Source organism: Haemaphysalis longicornis, unplaced genomic scaffold (genome assembly GCF_048455015.1).
Source record: "Haemaphysalis longicornis isolate Haplotype H1 unplaced genomic scaffold, Haemaphysalis longicornis Haplotype H1 scaffold_4, whole genome shotgun sequence".
In the NCBI taxonomy this organism is placed as follows: Eukaryota; Metazoa; Arthropoda; class Arachnida; order Ixodida; family Ixodidae; genus Haemaphysalis; species Haemaphysalis longicornis.
This window is the reverse complement of record NW_027526361.1, coordinates 176,173,438-176,188,411: the sequence shown is the minus strand read 5'-3', so window position 1 is coordinate 176,188,411 and position 14,974 is coordinate 176,173,438. Positions and strand designations below refer to the sequence as shown.

At 45.5% G+C, this 14,974-nt stretch overlaps 1 protein-coding gene across 1 annotated transcript in view; it reads right to left on the bottom strand.

The window, feature by feature from the left end:
- LOC144180113 (phospholipid-transporting ATPase ABCA3-like) overlaps nucleotides 1-14,974 on the bottom strand; it is a 188,416-nt gene that overhangs the window by 151,830 nt on the left and 21,612 nt on the right. Inside the window, exons 3-5 of the mRNA XM_077708509.1 lie at nucleotides 13,548-13,642; nucleotides 8,112-8,261; nucleotides 1,919-2,165 (exon numbers count right to left, since the gene is read on the bottom strand). Of these exons, the coding sequence (XP_077564635.1) occupies nucleotides 1,919-2,165; nucleotides 8,112-8,261; nucleotides 13,548-13,642 (492 nt within the window). The remainder of the gene's footprint in view (nucleotides 1-1,918; nucleotides 2,166-8,111; nucleotides 8,262-13,547; nucleotides 13,643-14,974) is intronic.

The following is a 14,974-nucleotide window of genomic DNA, read 5'->3' as shown; positions in this document are numbered from 1 at the left end:
GGCTGCGTTCGACACTGCTTTTTATCGCGGTGTTATGAAAACAATGCTACGTCTATATTTACTTAAAATGAAGCTGCCAGTGTCAGTTACATACTTATCGTTTGCTTCGAATACGCGCAATGCTTTCTATTTGCTCATCAGTGTTGTTGAACAGTGTTGCACGCCATCAGTTTCAGTAATTTGGAACGGTTTTCCTGTGTCGACGTCTTGTTCAACCATTCATTAGAAGGTGGTACCGCGGGATGCATTGAGAGACAGGGAGATACAGACTTCACAACTCAGATAAAACTTGAACGCTTTTTAAAGGCAAAAAAGGTGGCCACATTCTGCGACTAAGCACCGTTGTTGATGTTGTTGTGTGGTCAAGAAATTTACCGCCACAATATAGAGCCAACAAAAAACACATGCGTTACCCTTGAGGATTTTAACCCAGGTAGGCACTCTGCACAGTAGCAGCCCACTGCTCTGCCAACTGTGTTATCTCCAAATACTGCTAGCACGGAGCAAAAGGTGATGTTATTTTCCTTCGTGTCACACATGCACTTGGGGGATTTGGCCATGAAGCGGAAGAATGTGCGTGCCTACTTCACAAAATTGCCAAACGTATAAATTCGAAACTTGAAAGTGGTCGAATAAATCCTGCCACGTGACAGGTGAAAGTGATGGCACCTGAGCACAACAGGTGCACAACATCCACTTAATTCAACAAAACTTGTTGGGGGGCTAGTTGGCTCATGATTCATCGCCGTCGGCTCCGGCGGTGATTACAGTTCAGTTAAAAGTTCTCGCTTGTCCTGTCTCCTTTCTTGTGTACAGTCTTTGGTTTTCGCGCTAAACATATTAAAAGGGGCCATGAAGACAAAATACAAGTTTGGTTCATTAGAAAGACTGCTTTGGCCTGATAACAACGATACCGATTTCATCGCAAATTTCGAAAAGATAACGAAGATTTTGAAGAAAACGCGCAAAGCAGTGGCGACTCGCTAGCCAGTTTTCGGCAACTTTTCTATGACGTCACAGAAGCTTGTTTGGACAATTGACGATGGCCGAACTAATCAATCGCCAGGACACATGACTGGACGATTGTAATTGGGCCTCCAGTTCCGTTTGATCGCATTACTTGAATGCTAACGTGCAGTTAACGCACTGAAAATTATGTTTTAGTTCTGGCCCATATGACGTCACTCGCGCCCATAACACGTCACTGTTGTGTGAAATTTGAAAGTTCTGAAGTATTTCTTGGGTTTTTATCGGTTAAAAAACATCTTTCGTGGCCGGAATGAAACTGAGTGAGGTACTGAAGCCTATCTTTTTAAAGATAAACGAAGTTGCATTTTGTCTTCATGGACCCTCTAACATCCACTTAGCACTAAGAACAATTTACCAAATCAGCAAGTAGACCGGCCTGCGCCGGTCTACTTGCTGACTTTATTTTCTCTTTAAGACGAAGAAACGAAAGCGAAGAAAGACGCATACATGGCGTAGCAGAAAAGAATCCAGTTGAGCTTTCGCGTGCAAAGACAAAGAAACGAAAACGCCTGTGGCATCTCGCCACTTCTTGTTATGTACACGATGCATATTACGTGGAAGCGGAAATATGTAAATCTTTTCCCTTGTCGTTGACGGGATCTCAAAACATGTAGGCGCGGTGGGATGGTGAGAAGGACCCAGCGAGCTGAATTGCGGGAGCATTCGTAGTGCTTCGAGATGCGAAGGTTCGAAGCGCCAGAAATTATCCAGAGCGGATGATGAAACTGAAACTTGCTAGGCAATCGCATGGCGAAAAAAAGCTATGGGCGTTAGGTCTGGGGAGCTGTGATTGGGGGGTATTGATGCAGCTGTGAGCGGCAAGTCGTACAAGACGTGCTTCGCGCGGCTATCCCGGCGCGGCGGTTCAACATCGAGGGCAACGGCTGACCGTTGGTGAAGAAGGCAGCGACGAGCATGGCGTGCATCGAGAAGAGTGCCGAGAAGAGGCCGAAGGTGAGCGCTACCACCAACGGGTTAGCCCGGTCGAGGAAGGCGTGCTCGCCCGTGTTCCCGTCCCGCAGCAAGAGCATGCACAGCATGGCCACGATGCTCTGTAGCAGCGCGAAGAAGAGGTGGGAGTAGAAGTGGCCCGCCCAGTAGGCCGCCTCCGACAGGCCCATCAGCTGCTGCAGCTCCTGCGACGCCGCCACGAGGGGTAGGTCACCGCGAGAAAGAACACGCCACTGCGGCTGCCGCTTTCTCATAAATACTAGTACTCGGAGGAGGTGGAATGTTCACTGGTAACAATATGTTGTGCCAGTGCTCGACGAAAGCAATTGGGGGCTCAGTATCCTCGGGATAATTGGGATACTAGTCCCTGCTCTGCAGAACTTCCGGTAGCTCTAGCTCGATCGTTCACTCACTCACTCACTCACTCACTCACTCACTCACTCACTCACTCACTCACTCACTCACTCACTCACTCACTCACTCACTCACTCACTCACTCACTCACTCACTCACTCACTCACTCACTCACTCACTTACTCACTCACTCACTCACTCACTCACTCACTCACTCACTCACTCACTCACTCACTCACTCACTCACTCACACACTCACGTGTCAGTCAGTCATTTCAAGCTTTACTAGATTATCTCACTCATAAAACGATTAACATCCTTACAAAATCTCACGCGTATTCGTCCATGTATTTATTTACATGCACGGTACAATCAGCGTCAGTAAAGAATTTACCCAGGCAAAACTGGACTACAAGAATCGACAACATAAGCGGGCAAACAATTGTTCAAATAGAGAAGGAGAGAAAATAAGCGCTGTTAAATGGACGATAAAGGCGACAGGGAGGCGTCTCAATTCCAGGTGCTTGAGCTCAGGCCGCGTCGACAGCCCTTCCTAATGAGTGCAGCTCAGAGACGGCCTTTACCCGATATGCGCGGAAAATTCTTTCTATGTTCCCAGGGGAAGGGATTTGGGGGACGGCATACGGTATGCGGGAGAGTTTATAGTGCAGCGAGGCAGAAAGACAGCTCAGCTATACTTCTTTCTATAAGCTTGACTTGGAGCTGAACAACTTTGAGTTCGACAATAAGCACTACGTGCTAATCGACGGGACCTCGATGGCAACAAAATGGGACCCAACTATGCTAATATTTTCATGGGCACATTGGAGTCTGAATTTCTAAGCAACGCACAGCTTCACCCTCTTTTCTATCGAAGGTTCATTGACGATATTTTTCTCACTTGGTGCCATATGGGGAAGAGGAACTTCTAAAATTTATCACCGCTTTCAACAACGCATACGAGATCATTTTATTCTCCCACTCATATTCCGCATCTGCCATTAACTTTCTCGATGTTTCAGTGAGGATTTCGGACAACAAGCTTGTGACCTCAGTGTCCAGGAAGCCAACGGACCGACATCAATACTTACATTTCAAAAGTAACCCCGTTAGGGATACGGACAGTTTGTTGAACGCTGTTTTATCGAATGTCGTTTTATTGAAGCCGTTTTATCGAATGCCGTTTTATCGATGGAGTTTTATCGGAGCCGTTTTATCGAATGTGTTTTTCCCGGCATTTTTGTGTAACAAAACTTGCAGAGCGTTTTTTAGTTTCCTCTTCGCTATGTAATTTGCAAACCTTTATTTGGTTGTCTTTATTATTGTCTTTTACTTCCTTCGTGCATTTTGTGTTTGTGATGCGCGAGATTTGTCTCCACGATTTTGTTCCGTTCATTGCGCAGGTGGTACTGCCTTAACAAATCCATTTGTATCTCTATTTCGCCCTCTGATCCGAACCTTATCATGGCATTGTGGCGTGATATTTATTTTGCCGCGTATGTTCTACATAAGTAAGGCACTTCATGGTGCTCGTGAGTCCAATGTCAAAAATGTAAGTGGGACGCTAGCAAAAGTCTCTACCGATTTCTGCATTCCTACTAGGGCACTGAGTTACGTTACTAAGAGGTTACCAAGCCTTGTCCTACTGTTCTCGATGCCTTGGTTAGAACTGACGAGAAAAAAATTAGTTACAAAATTAGTCACCATACTACAGGTTGGTTCGTTTTAAACCCCTCCCCCCCTTTTGTACCCCAGCATGTCTGAGGTTTTCAGCCCGCACTATTTTACCTATTTATCATAAGGTATAAGAAAACAGTGAGATCAAAATAGTAAAAACCAAAAATAGAGAAATCGTGAAGGTCTACTAAATACTGCGCCGTCGCCCGATTACCTAAAAATAAAAATGTAAAATTGAAAGAAATTGAGAACGAGCAAACAAAATCTAATATTGCCCGTGTGATTATCTGAACAAAGCACACAAAAAACCAACAAAATGCGCTGTCTGGTCTGGCGTGTTCTTCAAGGTCACCAAGGAAACTAAGGTTGGTGAATCGAATGTTGACGCAGAAGTACGGAATTATATAAAATCCTGTATTTTTATGTGAGGATGATTAACAAAACACGCAAATCATGAAGGGATGGACCAGTTGTCCTAGGTTATGAGATTCCTTAGTGCGAAATGACCTATGACCCTACTTGACGAGTTCGCCTATGGCGAGTTGGCTGTGACGGGTTCCCTTGTGACGAGTTCTCCTAGACTCCACCACCTCTGTTAGGGCATCACTTTCACTGTCGGAACTCCGCCTGTTCCATTCATATAGCACTAATGTTTCCGAAGTTCTTGGGATAATATTTCCCCGGATGCAACCAATGTGACCACATGGTCCGAGTAGGAGTAGCATGCAAACCACGTGACTACAAAAATTGGGGGAGGGCAAGACTTTGGATCACGTAATGATTAACCACGGCGCAAGGGATATATTTGGCAACACCAAACTATATACACGGACATATCTAAGGAATACCACGCATGGGGTTAGGGTTGCTACTATAGTGGATAATTCTGTAGAATAAACAAGGGGAACATACGAACTTGAGTGCAATCAACGAAGGCGCAAAAAGTAAAAAAAAATCTTATGAAACAAAGGTGATTGAAATCATGGGAAAGACGCGTCCACTTATATAGCAGGTTTTGGTATGTAATGCACGGCAGACACAATGTAAGATGAAGCTGGTTAGGTTAATGCAACGGCCAGTTAAAGAAAGAAAATCCCAAAAATTATAATGAAAGCCGCAAAGCCCTACTTTAGATAAAACGGACGTAGGTGGTACGATAAAACGGCAATCAATAAAACGGCTTTCGATAAAACGGGCATTTTTTCGAAAAAACGACGTTCGATAAAAGGGCGTTCGATAAACTGTCTGGGAACCACCACGTTAAACACTGTAAACTCGGCATGCCATACAGTCAGTCTCTGCGTTTTAGAAGGATATGCTCTGACCCAGCTGATTTTGCCTGTAACTGTCAACAACTAACTAATGACCTTCTGAAAGATTAGTGCTATATGGCGTGTATGCTGCGGATGAGATTAGGGACTATACAGAGACGGAGAGCCGTTATAGAAGTTCTGCCTGCACAATGAATCTAATAAGAAATTGACGGAGAGAAACCTTGCGCATCCCCAAAACATTAAAAGCATGGAGGAAATAAAAGGAGCCTACTATAAATACTACAAATTTCAATAAATAATAAGGAACCGCTGTGAAGACAATCTTTTTGAATTACGTAGCGTAGAGGAAACGAAAAATATATACTGCTGAATTCGCAAATGAAAAGGCTGAGAAAAACATTTTTGATAAAACGGCTTTGATAAAACGTCCGTCGATAAAACGGCGTTCGATAAAACTGCATTCGATAAAACGACTTCGACAGAACGACATCGATAAAACGGCGTTTGATAAACTGTCCCGACCCCCATCAGAGATATTGTAACGTCATCTAAGGTCAACACCCCCAGTTTCTCAGGCAGCGGACCCTGCAATAAGCATAGGGGCAAACTGTGCTCCATGATGACTAAAGCCTCTCTCGCCACCAGCACCACGTCTTCATTCTCTTTCCAGATAAGAGGAAACTTTGACTGTTACAGCGCAAACATTGTCTACCTTCTTGAATGCACCTAATGCCATGCCCAGTACGTTGGTCAAACTGAGAATCCGTTTAGAATGAGAATCAATAACCACAGAGCACACAAAAAGTCCCTACCACACCTTCCCCTAACATGTAAATAATCTAGGCCACCCCTTTCACGCGTTCACAGCCACTGTGCTTCAGCCCAATTTCAAAACGCATTATGACCGTGAAGCCCGTGAGTCGCACCGTATTTACAAGTTTAACGCTGTCTTGAGCGGTATAAATAAAAACACAGGCCGATTGTCTTGCTTGCCCAATCAGGCACCGGCGAAGGCTGATGCAGCGAGCAACTGAGAAACTTTGTTCTGAAAGAGAAGCGTTTTTACTTCTTCTTTTCTCTCTTTTTTCAAATCTGTGTATAGTGTGCTGTGTACGCAGTGTATTTTGTTCTGTGTCAGTCTATTGCTCGTGTATGGTTGCCGTACAGTGTAGGCACGAATGTACATAGATTTCACCATAGTAGCCCTTGCTTTATTTTTTATATATTTTTTTTATTAATATTTTGTGTCCTTTTGCACCGAACAATTGCTATCGGGTAGATAAACCGCTTGTTTTTTTGTGGTGGTGTTCTGTTTATAGTTTTTTCGGTTTGTCTGTGTGCGGGTATGCAAAGGAATATGACCTTGCGTGAATGTTCTTCGAGAAATTCATGTGGCACTGCATATCTCACTTTTTGTGTATGTTATTTAGCCTGATGTCCACTTATCTCTCGGTATTTATGTGATCTAGATTGAATTAGGGTTATTTTGCATTGTATTGTCCTTGCATTACATAACATTGCCTTTCTGCGTCCGCCTCGTGGAGGGCTGTTGCGTTTTACACAGGAAAACGTTTCCGCCATTTCACTTCATGTGAAAAAACGTGTCGTTTGGGGCTTTCTCCGAACCTCTTTCATCCCCGCATTTCCCCACTGCGGTTCCCGTGCCCCTCGGGTTAAAAAACCCAATTTCTTCCTCCTTTTTTTTCTCTTTAACACTTGCACTAGGCGTCCGTAATTAGCTCTGGTCTCTCCCACCCTTTTCTCCTAACCAGTGAATTTCATCTGGTTCTTTGCATAGTTCTGTATTCTTGAAACTCCCATGCCCTGATACCTACATGTGGCAACAATTTTTTCAAAATGCTTTCAGGTTGCCGTACCAGGCAGGAGTTGCCAGAAGCAGGTCAAGAAACGAGCAGGTAACGAGCCCCTCCTTAGTCCCTCACGTTCGTGGTGACCTCCGTGCCATCCAACCCTTTCCTGCTATCCTATAGCCTCGCCTGTCTTGATTGCGCCCCATTTCCCCTCCGTTCCCCGGCACGATGATGATGATGATTGATGATTGCTATTGGTTTCCCCTTTGAATCGGGGTGATGACATGTCATCTTACCAAAAAGGACTAATATAACCATGTTTTACACTCTTGGTTTAATACTAGCGCTGCTTAGGGCAGGCTCTAAAGCTTATTAGGCACGAAATACTTCTTTTTCCCCTGTTACAGGTGGTAACTGTCCTCGGCAATATTCCCCTCTCTGCTTTTCGTTCACCAGCATTCTAATCTTTTCGTCCCCTCGAAAGCCTTGAAGTTAACTTCCTCTGTGATACCCTTAAATCTTAGGGCTTCTGGAAGCCCAATATTCCCTTCATGTAGAGTTGGATGGATACCCTCACATTCTAACACTATGTGCCGCATAGTTTCTGTTTCTTTTCCGCAGACCACGCATACCCTATCATTTTGTGAATACTTCCCCACAAAACTCTTAGTTCGCAGGCAACCTGCTCTAGCCTCAAAAAGCAAAGCACTGCCCTGGGAATTATCGTAGAAATTTTCCTTTCTGGTGTTCAATTTCTCAGCCCTGTACATCTCTAACGACGTTTTAGCTTCCATTTTTTTCCCTACATTTATTCGTTTCAATCTGCCTTGCCACTACAACGCCACTACAACACTATCTGCACCACTACAGCGCCCTCCCGCATGAACCATGGGGCATCGTGGCATGCTCGGATACCTTGATGTGCTTTTCGCTGGGCGCTGTGAAGTTTCGTATTTGGAGCAATGAACGTTCATGCAACCTACAGCGTCGTACCCTCTAATTTTCTGTTGCGTACCTTGAGGCCGCTGGAGTTCTCGACCACCATGGCATGCACCCTGAGGCAGAAGGGAACCAAGAAGCCCAGCATGAGGGACCAGCCCAGGACGCCGCCGTAGTTGGGGATGTCCTTCGGCAGCTGTGGGTGAGGGAACCTCCGGAACTCGAACTGCATTAAGGAGAAGAGAAAGGGCAGAATGAGCAGAGAGCCTCGGTTTGTACAAGAGGGCGATTTGGGCGCCTTTGAAACTTGCATCATGTGTTAGAAACATGCCAAGCATCAGCTGTACATCATGCTGTACATCAGCTATCTACGGGTAATTTAACTTTGGTCACTAGAACGCCATAACTCAATGTATCCTTTTTTGATTGAACGGAGTCGTATATTCGCGGGGCTATAATATTTTTACCTGTTAATTTGAACTGTTCAGAGCAGGCCCTTCGAACAATGTAACTTCATCTCCCCCCTCTATCTCTCTCTGGAATGGCGAACCTTGTTCACAATTTCATGTTGCTTTTGTCTAAGATGGAGTACCGTGAAAGAAGTACGCAGTGAAAATGCCAGAAGAAAAACTAGTACAAAAATTCGGCACCCGACAGCCATTGAAGCAGGTTCAAACTCGCGGTTTGACCGGCGACAGTAATTCTCAGGACGCTGACCCATGGTTGTATTCACGGCTAGTAGACTGGGCGAATTCTGTGTCGACTTTTACGTGGACGTGAGCTTGGTATGTCCCTAAATTCTATATATTCCAATCGCCACATTCGGTACATTCGGTTTTGCGCAAAAACAACTATGTTTGACAGTACATTTGAGCCTTGAGAACCCTTTTTGGAAATCTGTCAAATCGGTCATTGCGAAGCCTTGTATTGGTGGGGCGTTGGTCGACTGTTGCGTGACTTATTGTATGTTGTTGAGGCATGTTGGACGGTTCTAAATCCTTGAGAGAGGCACCCCCTACGTCTCCTCAAGAGGCTACGCTCGCCAAGACATCCATGAGTGAAACTTAAGCGCAAACAGACCCTTTCTCATTCCTGTGTCTGTTTGCGCTCAACTTTCACTCATGGATGTTCACCCACTAGCTTGTCCCTCCATTTTGCCAAGACAGTTGCTGCCGTCAAAAAGAAGGAAAGGCCAAGAGACCACTGCTAGCCCTTGCTGCAGATCCTGGGAGAGCATGGTTTTGTTGACCTTATTGTCTTAGGATGCGGCAAGTATGCTGAAGGAAGCAGTTTAAGTTATACAACAGGTTAACTGAAGTCGCGAGAAAGGCCCTATGCAATCGTTGTGCTGGCGCTTCTGAAGCTAGATCCACAAAATTAACCGTCACTCTTTCGAAGCACAGTCTGAGCTTTACGTCCTGCCTTTGAATGACAGCGTGCGCCTTTGACGGACAGCGGCCCTTGCGGTTGAATAATCATCAAAGGCTTTGCTGGCACTCCATTTTGTGCCAAGGCCGCAGAGTCTCGCAACGCTTACCCTGGTATTCTGAGTCCTTCCTCCACGCGGGCCTCCAGTGGAGGAGATCCTTGAAATCGATTTCGAAATGCATAGGCATTGCGGAATGCTCCTTCGGACGAGTGGAGAGAGCAAATGGAGTGCAGGAAGACGTCAGAATACGGCCGTTACTCTCGAAACTCGGAGCCCGCTTGCGCTAAAAGAGCGCGGTGCGCCTGCAGCGACGGTATTTCGGAGACTCTGAAGTGAGCCTCAAGCATTCTCTAATTGTCTTTCCAGACTGAAGTCTAGAATGCATGGGCAATGTTGTATGTTTTTTCAGTCGATTTCCTCAATTTTTTAACTGGAAAAGTTTTCCCGAAAGGGCAGTCCCTTCGCACCACCGTCCCCGCCCAACCACTCATGCCGGCACACGGCCGGGCTGGAGGAGCGGCGGGCGCGCACTTTCATACGGCCTCCGCTTCGGGTATAGTTCCCACCTTTCATCGCTGCTAGTTCGTGGCGCTGCGGCCCAACCCTCGCCAGTTGACCTGCAGCACGAGCGGGGTAGAGTGGCGCGCGCGCATTTGCCGCTGCCCGGTCCTGCCGTGGCTACAGATACCTGCTCGTTTTAATTTACATGGGCGTTTTAAAGACGGTAGTCTTTCTTGGGCTACTTAAACCCAGAAATTTTGGTCTGCGTGTATATCTGTCTGTCTGTCTGTCACTCGATTCAGCCACCCGGCCAAAGTAAAACAACGCCTGCGCAATAGTCTTATATAGTCACAGCTAAATCTGCCGGTCTATGTCCGGTGTAATGTTCATACGTGTCAACATTGTTGAAGGAGAAAAAAGACATTACGCAATTAAAGACAACTAATTAACACACAAGTGATATTTGCAGTGTTCCTTTATAAAAAATCATACATGCTTGATTTTTGCGAAAATAAATACTTCATCTACTGCTGAAAAAAAATTCACTCCGCCGTCGCCTGCTGTCGCCCGCGCCACTATAGCTTCTGGCGCCATTTTAAGAAATCAACCGGCAACAGTTACGAAAGGTTCCACTAGATAGGTTTCACGTTCTGCTTGCAACGCACGTGGAGTAGGGAAACGCGGTTCTGTAAACTTTGAAGTAGGACGCTTCGATTCACGCGCGTCTTCGTCGTACGGCAGCGTTGGCATCGAGACATCCAGGGCCTGGAGAAGTAGAACGCGGAAAATTTAAAATGATTTAATAATCCTTTGGCGTCTTTACCTTGGGAGGAGCGCGACGCAAGAGGAACAACATGAGAGGTGCGCTGGAAAGCGAAGGGAGGCATTTACATGGCAAAAGTCGATAAAGACTGTCGTCTTTTGTCGACATTTGCAAAGAAAGGAGGAGATACGCCGCCAATTTTTAAAATGGGCGTTTCCTTCCCCCTTCTGAATTTTTGGTCTAATAGGGTCAAACAGCCTAACATTATCATCCGGAACTGCCGAATCAAACATTTTAAACATTTTAAAGCGGGGCACGTGAAGAAAAATATACGATGCCTTCATACCGTATTTACCCGCATAATGATCGAACTAGCGTAATGATCGCACCCCTGAAGTTCGTCGTCAAAATATGACTTTTAAAGACGATAGTCTTTCTTGGACTACTTAAACCCAGAAATTTTGGTCTGTCTGTATGTCTGTATGTCCGTCTGTCTGTCTGTGACTCGATTCAGCCACCCGGCCAAAGCAAAAGAATGCCTGCGCAATAGTCTTATATAGTCACAGCTAAATCTACCCGTCTTGGTCCGGTGTAATGTTCATACTTGTCAACATTGTTGAAGAAGAACAAGACATTGCGCAAATATGAGACAACAAATCAATACAGAAGTGATATTCGCAGTGTTCCTTTATAAAAATTCAAACATGTTTGACTTTTGCGAAATTAAATACTTCATCAACTGCAGAAAAAGAATTCACTCCGCCGTCGCCTGCTGTCGTCCGCGCCACTATAGCTTCTGGCGCCATTTTAAGAAATTAACCGGCAACAGTTACGCAAGGTTCCACTAGATAGTTTCCACGTTCTGCATGCAACGCACGTGGAGTAGGGAAACGCGGTTCTATAAACGTTGAAGTAGGGTGCCTCGATTAACGCGCGTCTTCGCCGTACGGCAGCGTTCGCATCGAGACACCCGGTTTGGAGCAGTGGAACGCGCAAAATTTAAAATGATTTAAGCAAACATTTGGCGTCTTTACCTTGGGAGGAGCACGACGTAAGAGGAACAACATGAGAGGTGAGCGGTAAAGCGAAGGGAGGCATTTACTTCGCAAAAGCCGATAAAGACTATCGTCTCTTGACGTCATTTGCAACGAAAGGAGCAGATACGCGGCCATTTTTTTTAATTTCCCGCGCAACGATCGCACCCTGAAACTTTCCGCAGCCATATGTCGTATGTGTGCCAAGTCTAAACGACGACGTTAGTTTCCTCCTCTTTCAAAGAAGACATGGCTACGTTATTGCCGCGGACTGGATGATATTAGCGATATCGGCAAGCGTGAGTTCATTATTGATGCGGAAGAAACACTCACTAAATGCACATAATGTACTCACAAAACATATAAAGAAAACGCGCTCGGCTTGCTGTGTCGGCAGCCGTGTCTTGATGTCCCACACTGTGACACCAGCAGCCACTTATTGGTCGACCTGTCCTCACCTGACAGCAAACTCGTGCCGGCGCGTTCGGTAAGCCGCGATTCTGGCGCATTCCGTAATGTAAACACTGCATTTTGCACCACTCGGTGGTCGTTCGGTGGTCAGTGGAGTTTTTATTATGGTTTTATTTGTTATGTTTATTATGTTCCTGAGACTTATCGGAAACATTTTGAGCTGAAACTAGCGTTTTCTGCGCTGAAACTTTTTCCCGAAAAATTTACCTCGCGTAATGACCGCACCCCTAACTGTGCATCACATTTTTCGAAAAAAAAGTGCGATAATTACGCGAGTAAATATGGTATCTTATCAGCGACTGTATTATATGAAAATGGTGAGACAGACAATAAACCCGTGACTGAAATATCGTTTCTTATTTTTCCTTTCGGATGTCTTGGTTTGCACACGCACAGGGCATGACCAGTGACGCAAATGTTTTCCCGGCGAGGGAGATACGGTTAGCGCTAAGCTAAAAGTGTTCCTGCTGTTCACGCTGCGGTCGGACTAAGCGGACCATCGCACTGCCAAAAACATACAGCTAACACTCTTAATCATGCAACTGAAGCGCACAACGAGTCTTCTTCTTGGTGAGATATATCATCGAAGGTGTTCATTGGTACCGGTGTTATTCCGCGGCAGATCCGAAACACGCGTGGCAAGCGTCGTCGGTTCACTCGGCCAGAGCCGATGCGTCGAAGAAGAAAAACGAGGGTTGGTTCGAAGCGCCCTCACACTGTCAAGAATCTGCTGTATCGTTTCCTTCTAGGGTTCGCAGGTCGTATGAAAGTGCGCACTCGCCGCTCCTCCATTCCGGCCGTGGCTGGCAATGACGGCACAATGGCAAGTCCAAGAGACAGAGATTAGCAGATTGCGCACACAATTAGGAGCCACATAAAACCCCGCGATTCACAAAAACCATCTTTTCACTTCGAAGTGCGTATATCCTGCAAGCTCCCGCTAAACAAGACGCTGTCTTCCTGAAACTAGCGTGTTCAAAGGAGTTGGTGGTGTGCCATAAAAACTGTTGGGCGTTGGGAAACCAAGATCCAAAGCCTTCTTTATGCGCCGCCGTGTCTCATTGCCTAATATTTTCCGCTGAAGTTTAGCGTTCGTCTGTATCCGCTGTGGCTATTTTTTCTGTAAGGCAAAAACGAGAACAATCGAAGGCTGATAGGTTGGCAAGCGCTGAGGGTTAAAAATTATTCCTTAAAAGCAACGCTGTGATTCGCCTCATAGCGATGGCGTAGAATCGGCGCGTCGAACTCTAATTCGTGTAGCTTAAATTTTCCTGCAGCGTAACTAAAAATATCACTGCCACACGGCTGACTCGCCTGTAATGGTGGTACGTCGGCAATCACGGTGGACCTCTGGCTTTGGACCATCAGGTGGGCGAAATTCACTCTGGCCACCGTGGCGAACAGGTGATCTGGGAGCACAAATTATGTACCAAGTCGAGAAAACCACTGCATAAAGGTTTTTATCTTAACGGAACTATTTGAAACTGAAGTACTGTATCTTGTGCGCAGAGAACACATGAGTGTGACCTCTGTTTAGCAGTTTATAAAATCATGCCGGAACTATTGGAGTGTTGTATACAGCCAGGCTTAGAAAATGGACTTGAGAATTTTAGACAGTGTTGCGTTGGGTTCAGTTTGCATCAAGACCTTGCCGAGCGAGTGCCGTATCAAAATACTTTATGCCGGATGCGAGCAGTAGCGCCTAGAACGTGAACGAGATATACAGATAATGCCTTCAAGACAAAATCTATGGCAAATACCCCGTGCTCGCACAACTCATCCATATCTTTCTTTAAAGCAGCCCGAAATATCTGAGCGTTCCTTTCTACGAGTGAAGGCACAAGCCTAGGGACTCGAGGTGATTCCTTTAGATTGACAAAACTTCTCTACATGCCTCGTTAGAATTCAGTGCCTTGTGATTTAGTTACAGGGGGATTTATAAAAGCGGTGCAACAAGCGGCCTGCCGTTAAAGCAGTTACGCGAGTACCCGTAAGAGGTTTTTACATAGATGCCAGGACTCTGTTTCGTGCTCTGAACATCCCGATTAGATGGACCATGAGCAAAAGTACCATTGTTTTTACAGCAGAAACCCCAGGCATTGTAATCACAGCAAAACACACTACAAAAACCAATACACGCAGTTGTAATATTTTGCTAACTCCTTAATCACACTATTTAGCTTCAATGGCGTATAACAATAGCGTATAATTAACTCATTTTTGAACAGAAACACTGCTCACAATTAAATTTCAGAAATACAACAAGACGAAACTTTATTGAGCAGCCCGAGCGACATTGCTAATGCCTTTAGTGACGCGTTTTTTGCTCCTCCAGCTGCGAGCTTAACTGGACCTGAGGATAGCCTGTAGCGTTCTCTGCACTCCTTTTACCTTTTTCCTACCACCTCGGTGGGAGTTCGACCAGTCATTACTAATCCTAAATGTGTAGTCCCGGCGTTGACAACATTCCTGCCCAATACATCAAAGCACTTTCTGATATCGTATCTGCCGTTTTCCCTCACATCGTTAACTTGGTTTTTAAAACTGCTGTTTTTCCTCTCGAAATAAAAAAAAACGCAGAATGACCCCAGCTTCAAAAAGATGGATAAAATATCCGTACGAAATTATCAGCCCATTTCTACTCTTCCCTTTTTTAGCAATGTGCTTGAAAGTTATTAGAACAACGTATTTCAAACTATTAGTGCAAGTTCAACCGATTAACTCCAAGGCAGTTGGCTTTT